Source organism: Chrysemys picta, chromosome 16 (genome assembly GCF_011386835.1).
Source record: "Chrysemys picta bellii isolate R12L10 chromosome 16, ASM1138683v2, whole genome shotgun sequence".
Taxonomy (NCBI): Eukaryota; Metazoa; Chordata; order Testudines; family Emydidae; genus Chrysemys; species Chrysemys picta.
The window spans coordinates 605,941-632,153 of record NC_088806.1 but is presented as its reverse complement, the minus strand read 5'-3'; the positions used below and the strand labels follow the sequence as shown (position 1 = coordinate 632,153).

Here is a 26,213-nt window from a genome sequence, read left to right as displayed (position 1 = left end):
CCCCCCCCCCCCCCCCCCCCCCCAGACATGGCCTGTCTGACACACCCTGCCAAGACAGGCCTGTCTGACACACACACACACACAGCTCATGCCAAAACAGGCCTGTCTCTCTCACACACACACTGCCGAGATTGGCCTGTCTGACGCACACCCTGCCAAAACAGGCCTGTCTGACACACACACAAACACACACACACCCCATGCCAAAACAGGCCTGTCTGACACACACACAAACACACACACACCCCATGCCAAAACAGGCCTGTCTGACACATGCACACCCTGTTGAGACAGGCCTGTCTGACACACACACAAACACAAACACAAACACACACCATGCCAAAACAGGCCTGTCTGACACGTGCGCACACACACACACACACACACACACACACACCCTGCCGAGACAGGCTTTTTGTTTATTTTGTTCCAGAGCTTCCCCATAGCAACGTCCCCAGCTCTACACACACACACACACACACACAGCCCGCAGCCTAGGACTGGCGGGGGTACCAGGGGCCAGATCTGGCAGCAAGGGGGGGATATGCACGGGGGGTAACAGGAGGGGGCGCTGTGCACTGGGGGCAACAACAGGGACTCAGCCCCCCCTTTACCTTGGAGGTACCGCGCTCCCCTGGTGAGGACAGTGGGGGGGGGTGCCCGGGGCCCACGGTGAGTCCCTCGGGGCACAGGGCCACGTCTGACACCACCGCCCCTGGGGAGGGGAGGGGAGGGGGACAGGACAGGAACCCCAACCCCCCCCCCGCCGCATTGCCTCTTCCCCCCCCCCCCGCCAGGAAGGCAGGCGCTAGGACCCGGGGACTGCAGCCGCGGAGGAGTGTCCCCCCCGCAGAGGGAGGAGGAGGCGGGTGCGGAGGGATGAGTTCATCCCGGTTTCCTGCGCCCTGGGCGCACGGGGAGCGCATATAAGGCGGCGGGACCCGGGTGCTCGGCACAAACCTCCAGGGCCCGGAACGTCTCCAGGTGAGGACAGCGGATGGGGGGAGCGGCCACCCCCCCCGGGGGCCAGGCTCTGGGCTCCCTGGAGCCGGCCCGGGGCGTGCGCCCTTGGAGAGCCCCTGCTTCGGGGATGGGGGCCCCTGGCTGCGGGAGGGAGCTGCCCCACTGCAGCGGGGGGCTTAGGGGGAGCCATGGGCTGTTTGTGGGGGGGCTGGTAGAGGTGCTATTGGGCGCTGCTATTCCACCCCGGCTCTGGGAGGGGAGTGAGGGCTGGTGGTTAGAGCTGGGAGCCAGGACTCCTGGGTTCTCTCCCTGGCTCTGGGAGGGGGGTGAGGGCTGGTGGGTTAGAGCAGGGGCGGGCTGGGAGCCAGGACTCCTGGGTTCTCTCCCCGGCTCTGGGAGGGGCGTGAGGGCTGGTGGTTAGAGCTGGGAGCCAGGACTCCTGGGTTCTCTCCCTGGCTCTGGGAGGGGAGTGGGGGCTGGTGGGTTAGAGCAGGGGTGGGCTGGGAGCCAGGACTCCTGGGTTCTCTCCCTGGCTCTGGGAGGGGAGTGGGGGCTGGTGGGTTAGAGCAGGGGCGGGCTGGGAGCCAGGACTCCTGGGTTCTCTCCCTGGCTCTGGGAGGGGCGTGAGGGCTGGTGGTTAGAGCAGGGGCAGGCTGGGAGCCAGGACTCCTGGGCTCTTTTCTAACCCTTCCTGCCTTCTCCCTCTAGGATGCAGCTCCCACTAGTGGTTCTGGCCGGCATGGCCCTCCTGTGTGTGGCTGACCCTCTGCGCAACCCCACCGGCTCCCGCGTGGCCCAGCTCTCTGCCGACTTTGGGGTGAAGGTTTTCCGGGAGGTGGCCAAGGTGTCCCCGGATCGTAACGTGGCTTTCTCCCCTTTTGGGGTGGCCTCTGTACTGGCCATGCTGCAGATGGCGGCCGCCGGGGAGAGCCGGAGTCAGATCAAGGCAGCCATGGAGTACGGGGTCCATGGTAAGGGGCTGGGGAGGGGGGCGCTCTCCCCAACAGTCAGTGCTGGGCAAAATGCCTCAGCATGGTGCTAGTGGGCCCCTATGTAGCCAGCTGCCCTGCCCCAGAGGTGGCCGCATCTCAGCGCTGGGCAAGGGGTCCCTGGGTAACCCGCTGCTCTGCCCCGTCTCCACACTGGGCAAGGGACCCTTCATAGCATTAACCCTTCGTTGTCCTGACAAGCCATGCCTCCCCTGCAGAGCGGGGCATCCCCCAGGCCCTGCGGTGGCTGCGCAAGGCGCTGACGGCCCCGAAGAATCAGGACAAGGTGGACGTCGCCGATGCGCTCTTCGTGCAGCGTGACCTGGGGCTGGCCCCTGGGTTCATGAAGACGTTCGCCCGCGCCTTCCGCCAGACCGTCAAACAGGTCAACTTCACGGAGGGCGAGCGGGCTCGCTTCATCATCAATGACTGGGTCAAGGACAGCACCCACGGTGAGTGGCTGGGACTCCTGGGTTCTCTCCCCGGCTCTGGGAGGGGAGTGGGGGCTGGTGGTTAGAGCAGGGGGTTGGGAGCCAGGACTCCTGGGTTCTCTCCCCGGCTCTGGGAGGGGAGTGGGGGCTGGTGGTTAGAGCAGGGGGGTTGGGAGCCAGGACTCCTGGGTTCTCTCCCCGGCTCTGGGAGGGGAGTGGGGGCTGGTGGGTCAGAGCAGGGGGGCTGGGAGCCAGGACTCCTGGGTTCTCTCCCCGGCTCTGGGAGGGGAGTGGGGGCTGGTGGGTCAGAGCAGGGGGGCTGGGAGCCAGGACTCCTGGGTTCCATTGCCCTCTGAAACCACCACCCCCCCCATGGTTCCAGGGATGATCAGTGACTTCCTGGGGCCGGGCACCGTGGATGACCTGACCCGCCTGGTGCTGGTGAACGCGGTGTATTTCAAGGGGCTCTGGAAGCTGCCTTTCCCGGAGGCGGCCACGCGCCAGCGCATCTTCCACAAGTCGGACGGGAGCAGTGTGGTGGTGCCCATGATGGAGCAGACGGCCAAGTTCAACTATGGTGAGTGGCGCCCCCTGCTGGGGGCAGGGGAGATGGTGGTTGGTGGCTCTCCAACTCTGTCCCTCCGCTCCCCAAGGAAGGGGGAAGAATCACATTACCCCCCCCCCCCCGACCGGGGGCGGGCCTGCCCTGTTAACCCCGTCTCTCCCTGCTCCACCCAGGCGAGTTCCTCACCCCGGACCGAGTGGACTACGACGTGGTGGAGCTGCCCGTACCACGGGGACACGCTCAGCATGCTCATCGCCGCCCCCTACCGCCGAGAGGTGCCCCTGGCCGCCCTGACCCGGGTCCTCGATGCCCAGCTGGTGGGCAAGTGGAAGACAAACATGACCCCGAGTGCCCCGGCAGCTCGTGCTTCCCAAGTGAGAACCTGCGCCTCTGTGTCCTCAAGTCAGGACTCCTGGGTTCTCTCCCCGGCGCTGGGAGGGGAGCGGGGGCTGGGGGGTTAGGGCTGGGAGCCAGGACTCCTGGGTTCTCTCCCCGGCTCTGGGAGGGGAGGGGAGCGGGGGCTGGGGGGGTTAGAGCTGGGGGGGCTGGGAGCCAGGACTCGTGGGTTCTCTCCCCGGCGCTGGGAGGGGAGCGGGGGCTGGGGGGTTAGAGCTGGGGGGGCTGGGAGCCAGGACTCCTGGGTTCTCTCCCCGGCTCTGGGAGGGGAGCGGGGGCTGGGGGGTTAGAGCTGGGGGGGCTGGGAGCCAGGACTCCTAGGTTCTATTTCTGCAGCAGGGCACTAGATGAAGCCCTGGTGCTGACGTCGTACTTCATGGGGTTTTCTGTGCCCACACCCCTGGGGCAGACAACGGGGGCCGCAGCTGTTTCTCCCCTCCCACTGAGCCCCTTCTTCGTCTCCCCCTCTCCCCCCACAGGTTCTCCCTGGAGAGCGAATCCGACCTGCGCCGGCCCCTGCAGCAGCTGGGCGTGAGGGACGTCTTTAACCCCAGCACCGCGGACTTCACCAGCCTGTCAGGTGAGGGCCTCGCCCCGCGTGGGGATGCCCCCGCTGCCCGCTTTGTCTCCTACCTGCCTGTGCCTTGTCTCTCGGCCGCTGGGCAGGGGAGACCCCCAGGCTCACATCCATCTCTCTCTCTCTCAGCCGAGGAGTCGCTGTAACGTGGCCCAGGCCCTGCAGAAGGTGAAGATCGAGGTGAATGAGAGCGGCACCAAAGCCTCCTCTGCCACAGGTGAGCGGTCGAAGGCTCCTGGGGGTGCACTGGGGGCTGGCCTGGAGCTCCCTGTCCCGTGGCTTTTGCCTGAACTGGCCAGCCAGGGGGTGCAGCAGGGCCCAGCCGGAGAACCCCTCTAGTCTGCCATGACCCGTCCCATGGGGGCTCTGAGCGGTGTGGCCTCAGGTGGGTGGGGCTGACCTCTCGCAGTCCTGTTAGCGGGACAGCCCAGCCGACTCCTGGGGGTGACGTCCGGTTCCTTTCTTCCAGCTGCCATTGTCTACGCACGGATGTCCCCCCTGGAGATCATCATGGACGGCCCTTCCTCTTCGTGGTGCGGCACAACCCCACAGGTGAGGGTCAGCCCGATGTCCCGAACAGCTAGACCTCGCTCCCCTCCCTGAGCCGGGGAGAGAACCCAGGAGTCCTGGCTCCCAGCCCCCCTGCTCCAACCCCCACTCCCCTCCCTGAGCCGGGGAGAGAACCCAGGAGTCCTGGCTCCCAGCCCCCCTGCTCCAACCCCCCACTCCCCTCCCACAGCCGGGGAGAGAACCCAGGAGTCCTGGCTCCCAGCCCCACCCCCCCGCTCTGACCCACCAGCCCCCCCCTCCCCTCCCCGAGCCGGGGAGAGAACCCAGGGTCCTGGCTCCCAGCCCCCCTGCTCCAACCCCCCAACCCCCACTCCCCTCCCACAGCCGGGGAGAGAACCCAGGAGTCCTGGCTCCCAGCCCCCCCGCTCTGACCCACCAGCCCCCCAGTCCCCTCCCAGAGCCGGGGAGAGAACCCAGCCCAGTTGAGGAATCACACTGGGGGCTCAGCCATGGGGCCCATCGACCCTGGCATCCTGCTGCCTGTCCCAGCTGTCAGAGGATGGGCCAGGGGCTCCAGTGCTGTACAGCTTGGGGTGGGCCTGCGCCCTCTGGCTTATGGGGAGGGAAGGAGAGAGCAGTGGGGCAGGCAGGGTTGGGAGGGGGCCAGCTGTGACCATCCTGACTCACCCCCTGTTTCTCTGCCCCCCCAGGTGCCATCCTCTTCATGGGACAGGTGATGGAGCCCTGAGCACGGGGAACCCCCCGTGCTGGGAGCAGACTGGGAAGCGAGGCCATCTCACGGGGTGGGGGGCTCTGCCTCACCCCACCCCCTGCCTGAGGAGGAGGTGCCTGTCCTGTTCAGTTTGACTTTCTGGGTCTCCCACTCTCCCCCCTGGATTGCAGGGCAGCAGGCCCCTTGGGGGGCCCACTCTGCCCAGTAGTGGCACCATGTAGGATGGCAGTCACTGGGCTGTCCCCCACAGCTGGGAGTCCCAGGGGCTGGCATCTACCCCCCCTTTCCCCCCCAGTGATTCCATTTCCCTGGTCCTACCGTGCTGGGACTTGGGACTTGCATGGATTCTAATGAGTTTACACTGGAGGCTGCTACCTCACCCCCTCCTCTGGGGGTGTCAGGAGCCCTGTTCCCGGTCACGGGGCTGGGCATGAATGTATGGGAGAGTAATATATTGTAGAGGAGATAATATATTCCTAGCTTTGTTTGCATTTGAGGGGCCTGTGTGGGGTGGGTGGGCGAGGGGGGCACCCCCAAAAGGGCCGGCCAGAGCGAAGCCACTCTAAGCTTTTGTTCACTGCCCCCAAGAGCTCGGCGTGAGCTACAGCCCCATTGCGGGCGGGTGGGGGGCCCCTCCTCTGGGCCTGCATTACTCCCCCCACCCCGCAGGAAGCTGGGTGAAGCAATCGTCACGTGCGGCCTGCAGAGCTGCGTGTGCAGATAAGGGCCGGCGGTGAGTCACCCTCACCAGCCGCATGCAGCCCCCCAAAAAACTCAGCAGCTGTTTAAAAATAACTGAGGTGTTTGGCCTTGGACAGTCACGTTTTCCCACCCCTCACCACCAGCGGCTTCCTCGGCGGTGTGAAACGAACACGCAGGGTGGGGATTTAAATACCCCTCGCATCCCACTCAGCAGTGCCTTAAAGGGACGTGCCGAGGGGTGACGTCCTTTTCCCTATACCCCCTGTGGGGCCTGGGGTGTGTAGGGACCCCCTCTCCCCTTTGCAGTGAGGCAGGATTTCTGTACTTTGGCAGTGAATTGCATGGGATGTGGGTGTGTATATGGATTTTTTTTTTAATTGAATAGTTTTTATTCCACTTTTCCTATGTAAGAAAAGCAATAAAAATCTCTATGGAAACACGGTGTCTGCTTGGTACGACCCCAGCCTCGCTCACTGCCCGCCCCAGCTCTGTATCCCCAGCCCTGGCACCCTGCGTTCTCTGGATCCACGTGCCCATGCGCTGCCACCCATGCTGTGCTGTGAGCCCCGATCCCAGCCCACTGGCTGTGGGGAAAGGGCCTGGGGTGGGCGGCATGGCCTGTAGCGGGGACTAATAAATGGGCTGTAGGGTCAACCCTGCCCCAGGGAGAGAGCAGCCCTGCCCCCTGGCTTTGGGGGCAGGGCTAGCTGCAAGGGGAACCCCCTCCTCCCAGCCCTGCTCCCGGTTGCACAGGCCCCCTGGCGCAGCAGTGGGGTCCGTACGGATTGCAGGGGCATGCCATCCACCCACTCCTTTCTCTATGGGGCAGACTCTCGGCCTTCTTACCTGCGGGCAGGGTGGCAGCCTCAGACTGGCAGGGGGCGGCTTCCCCCAGGGTGAGGGGCTCAGCGCGGCCTTCAGCACCCCCTTGGCTCTGGCCGGCGCACAGCCGGCAGCCTCTGCCACATGACTCCCTGCTGCCGGGAACTGCTGGGTGGGGTGCGGGGAGGAGATGCCCCAGAGGCAGAGGGGGCATAACCCCGGGTCCAGCTGTGCCCACTCAGCCATGCCCCCATCTCTCCCCCCTGGCTCCCCTTGACTCAGCCATGGCCCCCATGTCCCCCCTCCACTCTACCATACCTCCGTTCCTCTCCCCCCATAGCCCTCCTCATCTCAGCCATGGCCTACATCCCCCCCCCCCCCTCCACTCTGCCATCCTTCTCCCCCATAGCCCCCCTCCACTTCCATCCTGGGCCCCTCCTGCTTCCCACCCCCCCCTACCTTCATGCCCCCAGGGACCTCCACCTTAAACCCCCCCCCCCTGCGATCCCTGCCCCACAACACCCCATTCCCCTCCTCTGGGAACCTCCCCATGTTGCCATGGAAACACACCCAGCCCCTCCTCTGGGCCCCAGCTCACTCCCCCTTGGAAAGGAGAGATCACCCCTGCAACCCCCCCCACACACACACACCATCCTACTCCCCCCCCGTTGCCATGGACACGGCTCCCTCTTGCCTATTGCCACGGTTAGAGGTCCCTGCACCTCCATCTTGCCCCCGTTGCCATGGAAACAGTCCACTCGACCCCATTGCCATGGTTACAAGTCACCCCCCCATCTTGCCCCCGTTGCCATGGAAACAGTCCACTCTTGACCCCATTGCCATGGTTACAGGTCACCCACTCCCGCCCTTCCCCCGTTGCCATGGAAACAGCTCTCCCCCTCCCGCCTCTTTCCAGAAGTGGCTCCTGCCCCTTGTTATGGGTCCCTCGCCCCCCTCCGTTTTGCCCCCGTTGCCATGGTTACAGAATCCCGCACTCCCACCCTGCCCCCGTTGCCATGGAAACGGCTCTCCCTCCCCTCTCCTCCCCCTCCCGGAAGTGGCTCTTGCCCCTCGTTCCCCGGCGCATGCGCAGCGCGGGGAGGCCGGGCCCGGGCTCGGTACCTGGCCAGGTTGAGCGAGGCGGACCGGACGGGACCGGCCCGGCGGGGGGAGGCGGCGCCATGGTGAGCGCGGGGGGCCGGGGCCTATGGGGGGGCTGGACCCGTGGGGGGAAGGGGCTGGAGGAGCCCGTGGGGGGGGGCTGGTCCCGTGGGGGGGAGCCCGTGGGGGGGGGGCTGGTCCCGTGGGGGGAAGGGGCTGGGGGAGCCCGTGGGGGGTCTGGTCCCGTGGGGGGGAAGGGGCTGGGGGAGCCCGTGGGGGGGGGGGTCTGGTCCCGTGGGGGGGAAGGGGCTGGGGGAGCCCGTGGGGGGGGGGGTCTGGTCCCGTGGGGGGAAGGGGCTGGGGAGCCCGTGGGGGGGGTCTGGTCCCGTGGGGGGGAAGGGGCTGGGGGAGCCCGTGGGGGGGGGGCTGGTCCCGTGGGGGGAAGGGGCTGGGGGAGCCCGTGGGGGGTCTGGTCCCGTGGGGGGGAAGGGGCTGGGGGAGCCCGTGGGGGGGGGGGCTGGTCCCGTGGGGGGAAGGGGCTGGGGGAGCCCGTGGGGGGTCTGGTCCCGTGGGGGGGAAGGGGCTGGGGGAGCCCGTGGGGGGGCTGGTCCCGTGGGGGGAAGGGGCTGGGGGAGCCCGTGAGGGCGGGGCTGGTCCCGTGGGGGGAAGGGGCTGGGGGAGCCCGTGGGGGGGGCTGGTCCCGTGGGGGGAAGGGGCTGGGGGAGCCCGTGAGGGCGGGGCTGGTCCCGTGGGGGGAAGGGGCTGGAGGAGCCCGTGGGGGGGGGGGCTGGAGGAGCCCGTGGGGGGGGGGCTGGTTCCGTGGGGGGAAGGGGCTGGGGGAGCCCGTGGGGGGGCTGGTCCCGTGGGGGGAAGGGGCTGGGGGAGCCCGTGAGGGCGGGGCTGGTCCCGTGGGGGGAAGGGGCTGGAGGAGCCCGTGGGGGGGGCTGGTCCCGTGGGGGGGGAAGGGGCTGGGGGAGCCCGTGGGGGGGGGTCTGGTCCCGTGGGGGGGAAGGGGCTGGGGGAGCCCGTGGGGGGGGGTCTGGTCCCGTGGGGGGGAAGGGGCTGGGGGAGCCCGTGAGGGCGGGGCTGGTCCCGTGGGGGGGAAGGGGCTGGAGGAGCCCGTGGGGGGGGGGGCTGGTTCCGTGGGGGGAAGGGGCTGGAGGAGCCCGTGGGGGGGGGGGCTGGTTCCGTGGGGGGAAGGGGCTGGGGGAGCCCGTGGGGGGGCTGGAGCACCTGGTGAGGGGGGAGCCCGTGGGGCATTGTAACATGGGGAGAGGGGCTTGGGGAGAAGTGGGGAGGCTGACCTGAGGGGCAGCCCAGAAGTGGCAGCTCATGGTGGAGGCTGGGCAGGGCTGGGGGGGCACCCCTGGCTGGGACCGCTGGGTACTCAGGGACCCGGGCGGCAGGGAGCAGCGGCCCCGGCGCCCATGTCCGTGAGGGCTGACGAAGGGGGCGGGTTGCCAGTGGGGCTGGGTTTGTGTAGAATCAGCAACGTTCCCGCAGTCGGGGCCCGGGATGCATCTGCTCCACACGCTGTCTCCTGAACAGCCACGCCGCCGAACGACCCCCACCCAGCCCCAACCCGTGATCTTAATTCACTTGCCACATGCTTTGTATCCCGGCCGGGAAATGGCTTCGAACACTGTTGTTGCCCCTAGTGTAGACAGGACCTGCGCGCCGGAGGCCGGGCTGGTGGGTGTGGCTGAACCCCTGAGATACAGTGACATACGGGGGGTGGGGCTGTGTCTGACGTTGATGCGGCTTTGCAACCGCGAGGAGCCGGCTCGTTGCCGCCTCTAGTGTAGACAGGACCTGCGCGCCACGTGTCAGGCGCTGTGCGTTTTGCATGGGAGGTGACGGCACGATGCTGTATAGAAGCGCGGTGGTCACAGGGTAGGGTGGAGGACTGGTGTCAAACACCGGAGCTGTCCCGGGTGGAGCTGGGGCCTGCGTGGCCAGTATGGGGATCGTGTGTGTGGTGTGTGTGTGGCGGGGGGAGCAGCTGAACTGCTGTGATCGGATTATGCTGTTGCAACCCTTAGTGTAGACAGGACCTGCGCTCCAGGAGCATTGCTTGCACCGCGCAGCCGGCCGGCCAGCCGCAGGGTCCGAGCGGCTCCTCCTCGGAGCCCGTTTGAAAGGAGTGGGGCTGCCTGGGGTCGCCGGGCCTGCCCCAGCGAACAGGCCGGGCGGGTTTGCGTCAGCGCAGCATGACTAAGTGAGGTGGCCGGGACGGGTCGGGGCTGGTCGGGCTCAGACGATGACGTCTTCATCCGGCTCCCTGGCCCGGAACAGGTTGTTTCCGGCTCGCCAGGCCGCGGGTGCTGGATCCTTGGCCCGCCCGGGCCTCCTCGTTAACACTGCAAGGGCCGGGGCCCTGCCAGGGCTCATGTGGGGCCTGGTGGGGCAGGCCTCGTGCGGGGCACTGCTCCAGGGACACCCCTCCGCCAGGGGTTTGGGTCTGCCCGCGGCACCAGCCAGCTGGTGCGTGCCAGGGTCCAAGCGGCCTTCGGGGGGCGCCAGGAGTCCGTTAACAGCTGGTCTAGCTGTGAGGGTCCCAGCCCTTTGCTGCATGTGAACCTGAGGGGATGGGGGGAAGCAGCCAGCCAGCCTAGGGCCCTTGCTGCCTGCCTGCCACCTGCTGCGCTCAGTGTCACCAGGTGGGGAAACTGAGGCACGGAGCCAGGGACTGGCCCCGAGTCAGCCAGGGATGGAACCCAGGCGTCCTGGGGCCCTGCTCTGACCCGCGCTCTCCCCATGGCAGATGCGGTTCATGCTGCTCTTCAGCCGTCAGGGGAAGCTGCGGCTGCAGAAGTGGTACCTGGCCACCTCGGACAAGGAGAAGAAGAAGATGGTGCGGGAGCTCATGCAGGTGGTGCTCGCCCGCAAGCCCAAGATGTGCAGCTTCCTCGAGTGGCGGGACCTCAAGGTGGTCTACAAAAGGTGATCCCACCCCCTGTTGCCGCCCACCGTCCAGGCCGGCCCGGCCCCCTCCCTTCCACTCACCTGGCGGCCCCGCCCCTCTGCCCGCAGCCCAGGTGGGCTGGGAGCGGCAGCGGCTCCACCCCATGGCCAGGTGCCTGCCGTGAGTCAGCGCCTGCAGCTGTCTCTCCGCCCCCCCCCGCCAGGGCGAGGTCCAGGGGAGCGGTCATAGCCCCATCCGGCAGCCAGGCAGCGACCAGAGGCCCTAATGGGGCGGGGAACTTTGAGGGACCCCCCGCTTCCCCCCTTTTGAAAATCTAGCCACTGAAGGCTGTGCCCAGGTACTCCCCCCACACACACCCACTTCTGCCCCCCCACAAATCACCCCGCAGAGTCCTTGGCTGGTGCGTGCCAGGGCCCAAGCGGCCATCAGGGGGCGCCAGGAGCCTTTTAACAGCTGGTCTAGCTGTGAGGGTCCCAGCCCCGGGGGGCAGCCTGAGCAGAGAGCTCCCCCCTCAAATGCACAACTCCCCATAATCCCCCCACACACAGCTCCTCCCCCCCCACCGTCACCACCCTAGGGGAGAAGGGAATTTTCCTGATGCCAGCGCTCCCTAGAGGGGACAGGACCCTGCCCCATTCCCCACGCCCCCGAACCAGCCAGTCCCTGCCCTGGGTCCGGGTGGGAGCCAGCGCCCCCTAGAGGGGACAGGCCCCTGCCCCATTCTCCACGCCCCCGAACCAGCCAGTCCCTGCCCTGGGGCCGGGTGGGAGGCGGCGCCCCCTAGAGGGGACAGGCCCCTGCCCCATTCCCTGCCCCCCTGAGCCAGCCAGTCCCTGCCCTGGGTCCGGGTGGGAGGCGGCGCCCCCTAGAGGGGACAGGCCCCTGCCCCATTCCCTGCCCCCCTGAGCCAGCCAGTCCCTGCCCTGGGGCCGGGTGGGAGCCGGCGCCCCCTAGAGGGGACAGGCCCCTGCCCCATTCCCCGCCCCCCTGAGCCAGCCAGTGCCCGCCCTGGGGCCGGGTGGGAGCCGGCGCCCCAGCCTTACCCCGTCTCCAGGCCACTCGGTAGCCCGTAGCCTGCAGTCTGTCATTGTTGAGGCTGGGAGCCAGAGCCCAGCCGCCCCGTCACAGGGCATTGTTGGCACCTGGCACCTCCCACACTGGCGGCCCGAGCAGAGGCACCAGAGGGCTGAACGGGCCACGGGGAACCTGGGGTGGGGGGGGGCAGTTTCCCCTTGCGCCGCCCTGGTCTGGGCCCTGGAGGAGCAGGGCACGTAGTGGGAGGGAACAGGGAGGGTCGGGGGTCTCTGACTCTGCCCGTCCTGTGGGGCCCTGGCACTGGAACTGAGCCTGCCCAGGGGTCTAACGGGCTCGGCTCAGCCCGGACCAGGGGGAGGTTTGGGTAGTGGGGGTGGGGCATGGGGATGTGCCACAACCCTCCCTGTGTACACTCCCAGGCCTGTGCTGGCTGGGATCTCCCCCCCACCCTGCCCCGCTGAGCCCTCTGCCATGCGCCCGCAGATACGCCAGCCTGTACTTCTGCTGCGCCATTGAAGGCCAGGACAACGAGCTGATCACGCTGGAGCTGATCCACCGATACGTGGAGCTGCTGGACAAATACTTCGGCAGTGTGAGTGCTGCCCCCCCCCCCCCACATACACACACACACATGCACCCTACGGGTCTGGGGTCCCGGGGGTATGGGGCAGGCAGTGACCCTAGGGTGGGTGTGGTGCCCTGGAGACGGGCAGCGGGACTTGCTGACCCTAGGCAAGGGGCCTGGGTGACCCCGGAACCCTCTGATCCGTGTGGCTGGCTCGGGCCCAGGGCCCTGTGGGTGGGTGGGTCAAATCCCAGCTAATCCCCCGCGCATTAACTCTGCCTCGTTAATCCCCCCGGGCAGGCGCCTGCCCGCTGAGCCGCGGGGGATAGAAACGCTAATTGGGCTAATCCGGCTAATTCCCTGTCACGGAGCCACAGGCCAGGGCCCCACTCTGCCTCCAGGGCCGGTCCCGGGGCCCCAACACCTCCTAGACTGAGCCTCCGTGCGCCAGCCTCCTGCCCAGCCGCCGTTCCCGAACAGGGGTGTCTCGCGCCGCAGTGCACCCACCCAGCTGACCTGGCCCCCATTTCCCGGCTCACGCTCTCGGTCAGGCCGGCAGCAAGCGGCTAGCACGTCCCGCGCCCCGTGCCGCTCCGTCCTGTGGTCTCCAGCCGGGGTGGTGCCCAGCTTCCCTGCGGAGAGGCAGGGAATACTTTGCCCTCTGGGGCATGGGGCGCTAGGCGTTAATGTCCGGGCCCACTGAGTTGATCCTTTTAATGACCCGTTCGGCCCACCCGGTGGGAGCAGAGGCCACGTGGACACTGCCACTGGTGTGAGTGAAACCCGTGTCGCTCCGGGGTGGGGCTATTCCACCACACGCCCCCCCCAGAGCGACGTATGTTAGCCCGACCTGTGTGTTGTGCTGTGCTGAGGTGAGAGCGTCTCTCCCGTCGGCCCAGAGCGTCTTCACCACATGCGCTGCAGGGGTAGACGTTCCCTTCATCCTCGTTACCCCACTGGGGAGCCGTGTGGAGTATAGGGGAAACTGAGGCACACAGCGGCAACATAAAATACATTACAAAAAATTCCCACTTGGTCATATTTTCACCCCCCTCCCAGCTGTATGCGTCCCTCCCTCTGAGAGGGGAACAGAGCCCCATAGCACAGGGCGGAGGGCTAGTGGAGTGAAGGGGCTGGGAGACAGGACTCCTGGGTTCTCTCCCCAGCTCTGGGAGGGGAGTGGGGGCTGGTGGATTAGAGCAATGGGGGCTGGGAGCCAGGACTCCTGGGTTCTCTCCCCGGCTCCGGACAGCCCTGATACTCCTCTCTCTCTCCCTCCCTCCCGCCCCAGGTGTGCGAGCTTGATATCATCTTCAACTTCGAGAAGGCCTATTTCATTCTGGACGAGTTCCTCATGGGCGGGGAGATCCAAGACACCTCCAAGAAGAGCGTGCTGAAAGCCATCGAGCAGGCTGACCTGCTGCAGGAGGTAGGGAGGGCCGGGGGGGTTGGGCCGCTCAGTGTGTGTGGGGTAACCTGCCAATGCCCCCCCCCCCTCCCCTCCCGGGTGGAGCAGAGCCAGGCTGGGTTCATGTCGTGCTGCCACGGGGCTGGGTGTGGCCTGCTCCTGCGTGCATCCAAAGACAGGACCACCCCCCAGCTGGGCATGAACCCCTGGGGTGCCACCTCGCTCCCAGGGCTGGGGATCAGAGCCCAGCAGCCCTCAATGTTGTCCCCTGTGCACTGCTCCCACCACCACATCCCTTCACACCCCCCGCACACACCAGCGGCTGGGGCGAGGGGGCTGGGATCCTGTCTCCAGCCCCGGCTGTGTCGCAGCATGGGGGGATGCGGGGGAGCGGGCCCCCCGCCCTCACTGCAGGTGCTGTCTCATTGCCTAGGCTGTGGTGCAGGGGGATGAGTCACCGGGCTCTGCGGCTCTCTCCTGTGCTCAGCGTGGGCGACCGGGCTGCCGGCAGAAAGCAGCCACTTCTCGCTCGCAAACTCCAGCCAGCGCCCCGCCCAGCGTCGGAGGGGTTAACGCCCGGCCTGGGTCCCTCGCCCGTCCCTGAGGGGCGCTGTGGGGCTGGCATGGCAGGGTTAGTGCCAGGCCGGGGTGGTAACTCAATCCAGCCCATCTCCGGCACCCTGGGGGTTAATGCGGGGGGTGGCGGGAGACATGCCCAGGGTCCCAGCCATCCTGGGGGGCACTAGACTGCACGGGGGGGGCAGTGCTAGGCAGGCCTAGCTCAGGGGCAGAGACTTGGCCTGGGCTGGGGGGACAGACCGGCGAGGCTGAGACCAGCCCGGTTATAGGGAGGAGGGGGAAAGTGAGTGCTCAGAGCGCCCCACTCTCCCTGCAACAAGGGTCCCTCTGTCCCTGAATCCCAGCCCTCCTGCCACGGGGCTCTAACCCGCTCCCCATGTGGGGGGAGGACAGAGGGACTCTGTCTCCCCCCTGCTGACGTCCCCTCCCTCCCCCCTTATCTCTGTGCTGCAGGAGGATGAGTCACCCCGCAGCGTGCTGGAGGAGATGGGGCTGGCGTAGCGAGCCGTTCGCCGGGCCTCCCCCGCTCGCCATCCGTCCCCAGCCGCGTCGGACACCGCGGGCGCCACGTCCCCGGCGTCCTCGTCCCGTGGAGCAGCAGCCGGACGTGGGACCAATTCGCCCTGGAGCCGACGGGGGGGTGAGCCCCATGAACTGTGTGTAAATATATAGATATACACCCCTCGGGGAGCCCACGGGACCCTGCCAGAGCCCCCCACCCCCGGCGTTCTCCTTCCTGCCGATGGCCACTAAGAGCGGGGAGCATGGGGAGAGGGGCCGGCTGGGCGGGGGGACTGTGCAGAGAGATCCCCCTGCACAGTGATCCTGCTGCCGGCCGGAGCGATCGCCACACCACAGCTGGGTACCGCCGGGCAGGGGGCTACAGCCAATCCCAGGGTCCCATTTCCCCCGGCATCTCCGTGGGCGGGGCACTCAGGGCGTGGGGAGCGCGTGTGCCCCCCCCTTGGGGAACCGGGGTCCCCCCTTTGGAATAAAGTGTGTGTGGAGAACTCGGCCGTGTGGAGTGAGTTAATGTGCGGGGGGGGAAGGGAGAGGGGTACTGGCTAACCCCGATGGGTGCGTCCACACCCGCCTCCCTCCCCCGGTCTGCTGTGCGCAATGAGTTTTATATGGCTCCGCAGCCGGAGTCGGTCTCGGGGGTCTGTCCCCACCGCGTGCCTACCCCAACCAACGCCCCAGCTGCTGGGGCCGCCTGCACCCGCTCCCTGGGATGCCAGCACAGCAGCTGGGTGGGCAGGCTGGCACTGAGACCTAGGACAGTTCTCCCGTTCCCGGGGTTGCTGCCTGGAGCTCAGGTCAGGCCCGAATTCTGCCAGTCCGGATCATTCTCCCCGCAGTGAAATCGTTGCTGTTTAACTCGGCTCCTCTCCCAGCAGCGGCGCGCAGCGCTCTCCGGCATCCCCGGCGTCAGCCCCAACTCTCCTGCTGTGCGAACGCAGCCCCCGAGAGCCAGCCCGGCCGCGGCGGAGCTCGAGGTGAAAGATCCGGGCCTGGGTCTGGAACTCAGGGCCCCTGCTCTGACATAGTCCCTCTGCATGGCCTTAAGAACAGCCAGACTGGGTCAGCCCAACCGTCCATCTAGCCCAGTGTCCTGTCTGCCGACAGTGGCCAATGCCAGGTGCCCCAGAGGGAATGAACAGAACAGGGAATCGTCAAGTGACCCATCCCCTGTCGCCCATTCCCAGCTTCTGGCAAACAGAGGCTAGGGACACCATCCCTGTCCATCCTGGCTAATAGCCATTGATGGACCTATCTTCCGTGAACTTCTCTAGTTCTTCTTTGAACCATGTTATAGTCTTGGCCTTCGCAACATCCTCTGGCGAGGAGTTGCACAGGTTAACAGTGCGTTGTGTGAAGAAATACTTCCTTCTGTTTGTTTTAAACCCGCTGCCTATTCATTTCATTGGGTGACCCCTAGTTCTTGTGTTATGAGAAGGAGTAAATAACACTTCCTTATTTACTTTCTCCACACCCGTCATGATTTTATAGACCTCAATCATAACTCCCCTTAGCCGTCTCTTTTCCAAGCTGCACAGTCCCAGTCTGTTTAACTTCTCCTCATACGGAAGCCGTTCCAGACCCCTCATCATTTTTGTTGCCCTTTTCTGTATCTTTTCCAAGTCCAATAGATCTTTTTTGAGATGGGGCGACCACATCTGCACGCAGTATTCAAGATGTGGGGGTACCATGGATTTATAGAGAGGCAACATGATATTTTCTGTCTGATTCTCTATCCCTTTCTTAATGATTCCCAACATTCTGTTCACTTTTCCGGCTGCCGCTGCACATTGAGTGGATGTTTTCACCTTGGATGAGTCACTGCATCTCTCCAGCCTCGGTTTCCCTATGTGTGAATAGGGAGACTTTGTCTATTTACATGGTCAACGTTGTGGGGCATTCACTTTGTCTGTGCAGTGCCAGGCGCAAGGAGGGAGAACCCCGATTTTGGTTGGGGGGATCTGTGCGGTGCCCAGAACAAGGGGGGGACCCCGATTTCGGTCGAGGGGATCTGTGCGGTGCCCAGAACAAGGGAGAACCCCGATTTTGGTCAGGGAATCTATGCGGTGCCCAGAACAAGGGGGGACCCCGATTTTGGTTGGGGGGATCTGTGCGGTGCCCAGAACAAGGGGGGACCCCGATTTTGGTTGGGGGGATCTGTGCGGTGCCCAGAACAAGGGGGGACCCTGATTTTGGTCGGGGGGATCTGTGCAGTGCCAGGCGCAAGGAGAGAGAACCCCGATTTTGGTTGGGGGGGATCTGTGCGGTGCCCAGAACAAAGGGGGACCCTGATTTTGGTTGGGGGGATCTGTGCAGTGCCCAGAACAAGGGGGGACCCCAATTTCGGTCAGAGTGAGTCTGACAAGTGTCTGGCACAACAGGGGCCCCGATCTCGGTCGGGAAGGGTCTTAGCGGCAGCTGGCACAAGGCGCGTTTCTGGGTGACGAGCCAAGTTAATGCCTCTAGCCACTACCATGATACATGTAATAGCTTACTAGGTATCCATACGGCCATCCGTCCTGTAGACCCCAGACCAGGGAATCTCAGCCAGACACACCTGCGTCGTGCCTGCAACAGGCTGGTTAGGCCAGTTGCTTTGAGGGCCTGTGGGGTCCCCGCACTCGGCTGAGGTCTGTGAGCCCTCGGCAGTAACGCCAATCCCAGGCAGTGGAGACAAGGCTAAGGGCAGTGTGGGTGGGTTGGTGGGGGGCTCATGCACAGTGGGGTGAAGATGGTACCACTCCCTAGGTAGATGGTAAGGTGGCAGTCTCTCGAGCACAGGGTGCTGGCGGCTGCACTGTGGGGGAGACTGGCCTGGAGGGGCAATCGGCTCCGCACCAGTAAGATAAAAGGAAGGTGAGCCCATTGGTTTCACCCAGTACGTGGGTGCGGTGGGATCCAGGCTGGATGGGCTCATTGGTCTGACCTGAGGTTCATAGAATATCAGGGCTGGGGGGGGGGTGACGAAGTGGGACTGTTCTTAATGTTTCCTCTGAATACTGTGTGGGTGCCTCAGTTTCCCCTATGCAGTTCTTAAGTCTCTAGGTGGTGGGGAAAGGCCAGTGTGCATAAATCACTGACACTCTGTCTCCCTGGCAACAAATGGCCGGGCCCCTTCCCCCCCTGCAAGGAAATAGCTAAAGGTGAACAAAGAGATCAGGTGACCTCCCAGAGAAGGAGTGGGTTGGAGAGTTGGAGCTACCTGGGGACTAGGAGTGAGGGCAGACGTGGGTGTCTGGCTCTCTGAACCCCAGAATGGACCCGGCGGAGGGGTCCCATTTGCTGGACCTACAAGCTCTGTTTTAGACCGTGTTCCTGTCATCTAATAAACCTCTGGGTTACTGGCTGGCTGAGAGTCACGTCTGACTGCGAAGTGGGGGGTGCAGAACCCTTTGGCTTCCCCAGGACCCTGCCTGGGGGGACTTGCTGTGGGAAGCGCACAGAGGGGCATATGCTGAATGCTCCCAGGAGGTGAAGCCGTGTGAGCTTCATGCCCTGAAAACGGTCTGCTCCGAGGGAGAGGAGGCTCCCCAAAGTCCTGACTGGCTTTGTGGGGAGCAGTTCCAGAGTATCGCCCGGGGACTCCATGACAGAACGGACCTCAGGAGGGATCTAGTCCAACCCCCTGCTCAAAGCAGGACGAATCCCCAGACAGATTTTTACCCCAGGTCCCTAAATGGCCCCCTCAAGGATTGAACTCCCAACCCTGGGTTTAGCAGGCCAATGCTCAAACCACTGAACTATCCCTCCCCCCCTCCCCTCAAAAAATGAGACCAAGGCACCACTGGGAGCTGAACCTAGGATCTCCTGTTTACCAGACAGGTGCTTTAGCCAGCCAGGTTATGGGTGGATGCAGTGGGATCTGGGCTAGATACGCCCATTGGTCTGACTCGAGGTGGTGGGTGGGTGCGTGCAGTGGGATCCGGGCTAGATACGCCCTTGCTATGATTTGAAGGGTGGGTGGGGGCGGTGGGATCCAGGCTAGACGCGCCCTTCGTATGATCTGAAGGGTTGGTGGGGGCAGTGGGATCTGGGCTGGATACGCCCATTGGTCTGACCTGAGGGGTGGGTGGGGGTGGTGGGATCTGGGCTAGATGCGCCCTTGGTTTGATATGATGCGGGGTTGCCAGCCTGGGTGGCCCCATTGGCCTGAGGGGAGGCAGGTTCTGAGCCAGACAGGCCCACTGGCGTAAGATCTCCGTAGCGTCTCCTCGGGGACCCCAGTGCCAGCTGTAAATAATGAGAGTAACTCGTAATAAAATAGTTGCTTTTATTTCTTAGCAAAACTAGTAATTCCACATGCTATTTACAACAGGCCAAACGTGTTTTATTAAGTACAACACAGAGGTCAGGACATCGAAACAAACGGCACAGGACTGGGAACCGGACGCCACAAAGCCAAGAATCTCACACACTCGGAAACTGGATGCGGGTGAAAATAAACCCCCTTAGTACAACGCCCATCCCCGACCCGCGCACTCCCCCACTGTCAACGTTAGCCTCTTCGTGGGTTAGAACTGATCGGTTGCTTGACTGGAAATGCTGGTAGTGTTCGGATGGTGGTGAATTCACAGCAAGACACAGCACGCGGCATGCCTGGCCGGGGGGGGGGGCATGTTTTTGGGGTGCGTAACACTGGCAAAGTCACAATATTTAACCTCGAGCTTCGGTGTCGGTTGATGGAAGAAACAACCCGGTGGAAAGATAGCTTGATAAGGCAGTTTGGTATGGAATATCTCACTCTGTTCTCCCCTCATTCCTTCTCCTGAGGACGGACGCCGTGCAAAGCTTAATTCTGGGACAACCGGAAGGATCAGTGTGGGATTGCAGAAGAGAGAACGTGTGTTGGTGACGTAGATCTGGGCATGTAAATGTGCTACTGTGGAGCTCTTTTAATGTTGAAGGGTTCTGGCATTTTAACAACGGGGAGAACCTCACCTGGGCTCAGTTGACAGCCCCTATTTGCCGCCCTTCTCCCGAAGTCAGAGTCTGTCCCCCTCTTTCGAAAAGAGACTAGCTCAACCACCAGCTACGGGCTGGATGGCTGTGCTCCGCCTGAGTTATGTAAGAGCTCAGACGGGATGGGCAGGATGGCTTTGTAGCGCCTGTAAATGTTAGGAGCGGCACCCCTGAAGTCAAGTCGCCAGTTCCTTAAAGTTAACGGAGCGGTGCCGATTTTACCCCCCCCCCGCGGGGCTGTGTTTTCCCCGAGTCGATACCCCCCCCCCCCCCCCCCCCGCCGCCGCCTCGGGACTTGCTCTGGCTTTCTCCTCCCACGCAGAATGGCCAGAAGTTCATGTTGAAACAAACCCTCTCATTTTTTCACATCCAAATATCGCGCTTCCCTTCCCTGCGTTTGTGTTTTGAAGTGTGTACAGAAGGGAGGAGAGGGGGAAGTTGCTGAGATGAGAAGGAAAAACACACTGAAGCCGAGACGGTAATTTTGGAGCCAATTGGGGCTTTGCTCTGTTTTCAGTGACCCGGTCTAGATTTTTTTTCGGCCTCCCTCGCTGGCTGCTGTTTAGCATCGTAAGAGGGGAGGGGAGCGAGTGGCCTCCGCTGGCCCTTCCGGCTGGGGTTCGGGGACATGTCCACACTAGAAGGGGCTGGGGCCACTGGCTGTGGAGAATTGACGCGCCTGAGAGCTGACGACACGCGGGGGTCTTGTCCCTGGGGGCTCGGAGAAGAGAGGCGGGATCAGGATCGGGTTCTCCATGGGCTGGCACCTCCTGTCATCTGCACAGAGCGTCTCCTCGAAAGGAGGGGGGAGGAATGTTCCCCGATGGCCGGATGGGGCTGCATCTTCCACAACCCCCCGGTTCCTTCAAGCGCGGCGGGCTTGGTGGGACCCAGGGATCCTAAAGTCAGGGGGGGGCATCGCGGGCACGGGGAGGGACGGGGTTTGTTCTCCTGACTCATGCACAACCTGAAATGCTTGGGACACTCAGAATGATCACGCTTCTCCATGGGGAGATGGGGGGGGGGGGTGATTCACTGGAACGCCTGGGCATGGTCCATCAGCACCTGCTCGATGTAGTTCTCCATCTCGTCGTCTTGGGCCCGGCCGGCGGCGGCGGCCTCGTCCCTGGGTGCCAGAGAGCCCGGCAGGTGGCGGCTGTGGGGGTAGGATGGCGGCGGCGGCAGCTGGAACGCCCTGGGCTGGATGTAGTTGGAGAAGTCGTTCTGCTTGGCCAGGTATCTCTTGGGGGCCAGGTAGTCGTCCCCGTGCAGCACCTCATTCCAGTCCCGCTCGTCCGGCTTGGGGCGGCGCCAGGGGGCGGCAGGATAGTAGGGCCGGGCCGGGGTGTAGGGGAGTGGCTTGGGTGGATGCTTGGGCGCCACCGGCGCCGCCGCCGCTGCCTTCTTCTTCTTCTCCACATCATTGATGATGTCGATGACGTCCTCGGCTGGCAGGTGCAGCTTAGTGGAGAGCTCGATCAGCTGGTCGATGGTATTGGGGTCGATGACGTCGTCGTCGTCCTCCTCCTCGTCGGAGCGCTTGTCCTCCGCCACGTTGCCTTCCTCGTCCTCGAAGAGCAAGGGGCTGCCCTTGGCCCTGCCGCCCCGGAACCTGCCCTCCTCTTCCTCCTCCTCCTCCTCCTCGTGGGCGTCGGCCCCCTGCTCGCCCTCGTCCTCCCGGCCCTTCAGCAGGTACTGCAGCAGCAGGTCGGAGGCCATGTCGGCCAGCCGCTCCTCCTCGGCGGCCGCCTTGCGGGCCTCCTCGGCCTGTCGCCGGCTCTCGGCCAGCTCCTCGTAGCGCCGCTGCAGGAGCTGGTGCTCCAGCTGCTGCTGCTGCCTCAGTTTCCTAGCGCCGGCCCAGGGCTCGGCTGGTGGGGCCCGGCGCTTGGTGCCGGCCCGCAGCCGCTCATACTCCTCCAGCTCCTTCAGCACCACGTTGTGGCCGGCGTCCCCCTGGGCGCGTTCCCGCTTGGCCGCAGGGCCGAGTGGCTGCAGCTCGCGCAGCAGGGCCTGCAGGCTCTCCAGCTCCTGGGAGCTGCTGTCTCTGCCTTCCTCCTCCTCCTCTTCCTCCAGCTGCTGCTCCCGGGCCCGGCCCGCCCCCAGGCTGGTGCTCCGGCTCTGGCTCTGTACCCGCTCCTCATCCGGGGCCCGGCGCTTGTCCGGAGAGTTGTGGCCCCCGTTGCCCAGGGCTTGGAGCAGCACGGCGGCCAAGGCCTTGGGGTCCACGTCTCGGAAGAGCTCGTCGTCGTCTTCCTCCTCCTGGGCGTCCCCGCCTTCCCGGCTGGGTGCGGGCAGGGCTCTCGTCCGGACCTCCTTGGCGGGGGGCGCAGGGCTGGGCTGGCGGGACTCCTCGGGGTGGGCCTCCTCCCCCGGGGGCAGGGGGGCGGCATGCAGGCAGCACTGCGTCAGGAGGCTGATGGAGAAGAGCAGGGCAGCTCCGCGGAGAGGGGCGTGTGAGCCCAGCATGGTGCTTCTGTAGGGGAGACAGAGAAGGGGACAGCCAGAGTCAGTCCCCCGCTGGCCCAGAGCCATGCCCCCCAGCCCCAGCTGGAGGGGGGACAGGACTCCCGACACCCCAAAGGGAGAGCCCCAGGGATTCACCCCGGCTGGAGGAGCACCCAGCGATCTCCCCCCGCCCAGCCCGCCCACTGGCCCTGTTTTCCCTGCAGAGAAAAGGGCGTGTCCTTTCCCCAGATCGCACCGGTGCCGTGTCTTCCCTGCTCACGTAACCCGGGTTGGGAACCCCCGCCCCCCACCACCCGGTTCGTTGACAGTGGAGACGCACTCCCCCCTGGAGCCTCTTGCACGGGGGCACGCCCACAGTCACGCCCCGTCGTTCCTGTTCCACGCTCACCGACTTTGGCAGATGCAGTCGCCAGGACATGTTCGTGGACACGCACAAGACCCTGGCAGTTGCACGCCCAACGCTGTCACCGGGAGCTGGCGCACGTGCACGCACACATGCAATAGCCCACACTCACACAATTACACGCCCAGCACCTCTCACGGGGGGGGGCACGTGCGCACACACGCAATAGCTCACGCTCACACAATTACACGCCCAGCACCTCTCACGGGGGGGGGGGGCACGTGCGCACACACGCAATAGCTCACGCTCACACAATTACACGCCCAGCACCTCTCACCGGGGGGGGGCACGTGCGCACACACGCAATAGCTCACGCTCACACAATTACACGCCCAGCACCTCTCACGGGGGGCACGTGCACACACACTCAATAGCTCACACAATTACACGCCCAGCACCTCTCACGGGGGGGGGGGCATGTGCACACACAATAGCCCACGTTCACACAATTACACACCCAGCACCTCTCATGGGGGGGCACGTGCACACACACTCAATAGCCCACGCTCACACAATTACACCCAGCACCTGTCACGGGGGGGCACGTGCACACACACACAATAGCCCACGCTCACACAATTACACCCAGCACCTGTCACGGGGGGGCACGTGCACACACACTCAATAGCCCACGCTCACACAATTACACCCAGCACCTCTCACGGGGGGCACGTGCACACACACTCAATAGCTCACACAATTACACGCCCAGCACCTCTCATGTGGGGGGGGTGCGCACAAACGCAATAGCTCACACAATTACACGCCCAGCACCTCTCACGGGGGGGGGGGCATGTGCACACACAATAGCCCACGTTCACACAATTACACACCCAGCACCTCTCATGGGGGGGCACGTGCACACACACTCAATAGCCCACGCTCACACAATTACACCCAGCACCTGTCACGGGGGGGCACGTGCACACACACACAATAGCCCACGCTCACACAATTACACCCAGCACCTGTCACGGGGGGGCACGTGCACACACACTCAATAGCCCACGCTCACACAATTACACCCAGCACCTCTCACGGGGGGCACGTGCACACACACTCAATAGCTCACACAATTACACGCCCAGCACCTCTCATGTGGGGGGGGTGCGCACAAACGCAATAGCTCACACAATTACACGCCCAGCACCTCTCACGGGGGGGAGCATGTGCACACACAATAGCCCACGCTTACACAATTACACGCCCAGCACATCTCACGGGAGGGCACATGCACACACACGCAGTAGCCCACGCTCACACAATTACACGCCCAGCACCTCTCACGAGGGGGCACTCGCACACATGCAGTCGCCCACGCTCACACAATTACACGCCTATATTTTCACCTCCATCCCTCCACTCAGCCTGCAGGATTTCCCGTCCCTGCTCCCTCCCTGCCCCCCACGCCCGCTAATGTGTATTGCAACCAGCGGCTGCCAGCCTGCGGCTCGCCCCGCCCTAGCAGGGATGGGGAAGGACGGGGGGCGGGTCTGCGGAGGGGAAATAGGGAAAGGGGGCTAGGGGTGGGGCTGCAGACGGGACGTGGGGTAGGGGGTGTGGAGGGGGGGCTAGAGGCGAGGGTGCAGTGGGGTGGGGGGGCAGAGGGGAGAAGGGCTGGGGAAGGGGGCTAAGGGCGGGTGTGCAGAGGGGAGATAGGGGAGGCGGTATGGGGGTGTGGAGGGGGGGCTAGAGGCGAGGGTGCAGTGGGGTGGGGGGGCAGAGGGGAGAAGGGCTGGGGAAGGGGGCTAAGGGCGGGTGTGCAGAGGGGAGATAGGGGAGGCGGTATGGGGGTGTGGAGGGGGGCTAGAGGCGAGGATGCAGTGGGGTTGGGGGCAGAGGGGAGAAGGGCTAGGGGAAGGGGGCTAAGGGCGGGTGTGCAGAAGGGAGATAGGGGAGGCGGTATGGGGGTGTGGAGGGGGCTAGAGGCGAGGATGCAGTGGGGAGGGGAATTGGGAGTGCACAGAAGAGGTGGGAGGGGGTTGGGGGTGCAGAGGGGAGGTGGGTGCAGGGGAAAGGGGATATCGGGGGTGGTGGAAGACTTGAGGGGGAGCGGCTGCCTCTGCTCTCTCCCCACGGGAAGGGGGAACCCCCGGTCTCTCTGTCCTCCCTGCCTCCTGCCCGCTTCCCTTCCCCCCACCCTCCCGCCCCCGCTTGCGGGTTTGCTGGGAGAACCGCTTCCCGGCACGAGGGCATCCCCGCCCTGGCTACCTACAACCGCATCTCCTCCACCGCATTCCCCCAGCGGGTACCCCCCCTCAATTCCCCCAGCGGGGTACCCCTTTCCAGCGCCCCTCTATATCAGAGCCCCCCCCAATTCCCGCAGCGGGTACCCCTTCCCAGCACCCCTCTATCAGAGCCCCCCCAATTCCTCCAGCGGGTACGCCTTCCCAGCGCCCCTCTATATCAGAGCCCCCCCAATTTCCCCAGCAGGTACATCTTCCCAGCGCCCCTCTATATCAGAGCCCCCCCAATTCCCCCAGCGGGTACGCCTTCCCAGAGCCCCTGTAACAGGGACCCCCCAATTCCCCCAGTTGATACCCCTTCCCAGCGCCCTGTAACAGGGACCCCCTATTCCCCCAGCGGGTACCCCTTCCCAGCGCTCCTCTATATCAGAGCCCCCCCAATTCCCCCAGCGGGTATGCCTTCCCAGCGCCCTGTAACAGGGACCCCCAATTCTCCCAGCGGGTACCCCTTACCAGCACCCCTCTATATCAGGGACCCCCAATTCTCCCAGTGGGGTACCCCCTCCCAGCGCCCTGTAACAGGGACACCCCCACGCATTCCTCCAGCGGGGTCCCCCTTCCCAGCGCCCCTTCCCGGGGATCCGCCCCACACATGCAGCAAAGGGGGATCCCTATTGACCCCCCCCTATAGGTGGGACCCTCCCCACGCCCGAGTGGTGGTGGTGGCGGGGCTGTTTACCGGCCGTGCGGCGGGGTGGTGTCCGTCCCCCTCCCCAGAGCTGGCCGCGATCTGCCTTCAGCACCCTGGACAGGCGCCGCGCGCCGCCTTTATAGACAGGCGCGAGCCCACGTGGGGAGGGAGGGGGCGCCATTGACGTCAATGTTCCATTCATAAAATCCGACTGGGATTGGAGGAAGGGGGAGGGGGAGTCTCACGCATGCGCGGAGCTACGGAGGGTTCGCTGCTTCGGAATGAATGAATGAAAGGCAGCGGGGAGGGGTCAATGGGGGAGCGATGAACGAAAGGATGAATGGGGAGGGGGGAGGCAATGAGCCATGGAGATAATGTATCTCCCCCCCAGGGGAGAGCGGGGGGGGGGATGGTTAGTGGGACCCCCCCCGCATGAATTCTAGGGCCGCCTTCGTGCCAGGGGTGCGGCGCAGCTGCTGCAGTGTGTGTGTGTGTGTGTACGTATTGTGTTGTGTTTGATTTTGTGTTGTGTGTAGGAATCTGTTTGTGCTGGGTGGGATTGTGTGTGTATGCTGTGTGTGTGTGTAGGAATCTGTTTGTGCTGGATGGGATTGTGTGTGTATGCTGTGTGTGTGTGTAGGAATCTGTTTGTGCTGGGTGGGATTGTGTGTGTATGCGGGGTGTGTG

At 64.7% G+C, this 26,213-nt stretch overlaps 3 protein-coding genes across 3 annotated transcripts; 2 read left to right on the top strand and 1 right to left on the bottom strand.

The window, feature by feature from the left end:
* The first annotated feature begins 830 nt into the window (after nucleotides 1-830).
* SERPINE1 (serpin family E member 1) lies at nucleotides 831-6,303 on the top strand. The gene is given in 12 exon segments (XM_065569066.1): nucleotides 831-984; nucleotides 1,672-1,934; nucleotides 2,171-2,404; nucleotides 2,766-2,960; nucleotides 3,122-3,168; nucleotides 3,170-3,292; nucleotides 3,294-3,322; nucleotides 3,824-3,924; nucleotides 4,016-4,138; nucleotides 4,391-4,435; nucleotides 4,438-4,473; nucleotides 5,142-6,303. Coding segments are annotated over 11 exon segments (1,233 nt in total). The 5' UTR covers nucleotides 831-984; nucleotide 1,672; the 3' UTR covers nucleotides 5,180-6,303.
* Nucleotides 6,304-7,715: 1,412 nt separating this feature from the next.
* Nucleotides 7,716-15,312, top strand: AP1S1 (adaptor related protein complex 1 subunit sigma 1). Its single transcript, XM_065569237.1, has 5 exons — nucleotides 7,716-7,872; nucleotides 10,554-10,732; nucleotides 12,234-12,342; nucleotides 13,607-13,744; nucleotides 14,756-15,312. Exons 1-5 carry the CDS (start codon nucleotides 7,774-7,776, stop codon nucleotides 14,801-14,803), a joined length of 573 nt encoding a protein of 190 aa, XP_065425309.1. The 5' UTR covers nucleotides 7,716-7,773; the 3' UTR covers nucleotides 14,804-15,312.
* Nucleotides 15,313-19,077: 3,765 nt separating this feature from the next.
* Nucleotides 19,078-25,656, bottom strand: VGF (VGF nerve growth factor inducible). Its single transcript, XM_005314450.3, has 2 exons — nucleotides 25,575-25,656; nucleotides 19,078-22,253 (listed from the first exon to the last, which is right to left on the bottom strand). Exon 2 carries the CDS (start codon nucleotides 22,244-22,246, stop codon nucleotides 20,813-20,815), a length of 1,434 nt encoding a protein of 477 aa, XP_005314507.2. The 5' UTR covers nucleotides 22,247-22,253; nucleotides 25,575-25,656; the 3' UTR covers nucleotides 19,078-20,812.
* Between the last annotated feature and the right edge of the window lie 557 nt (nucleotides 25,657-26,213).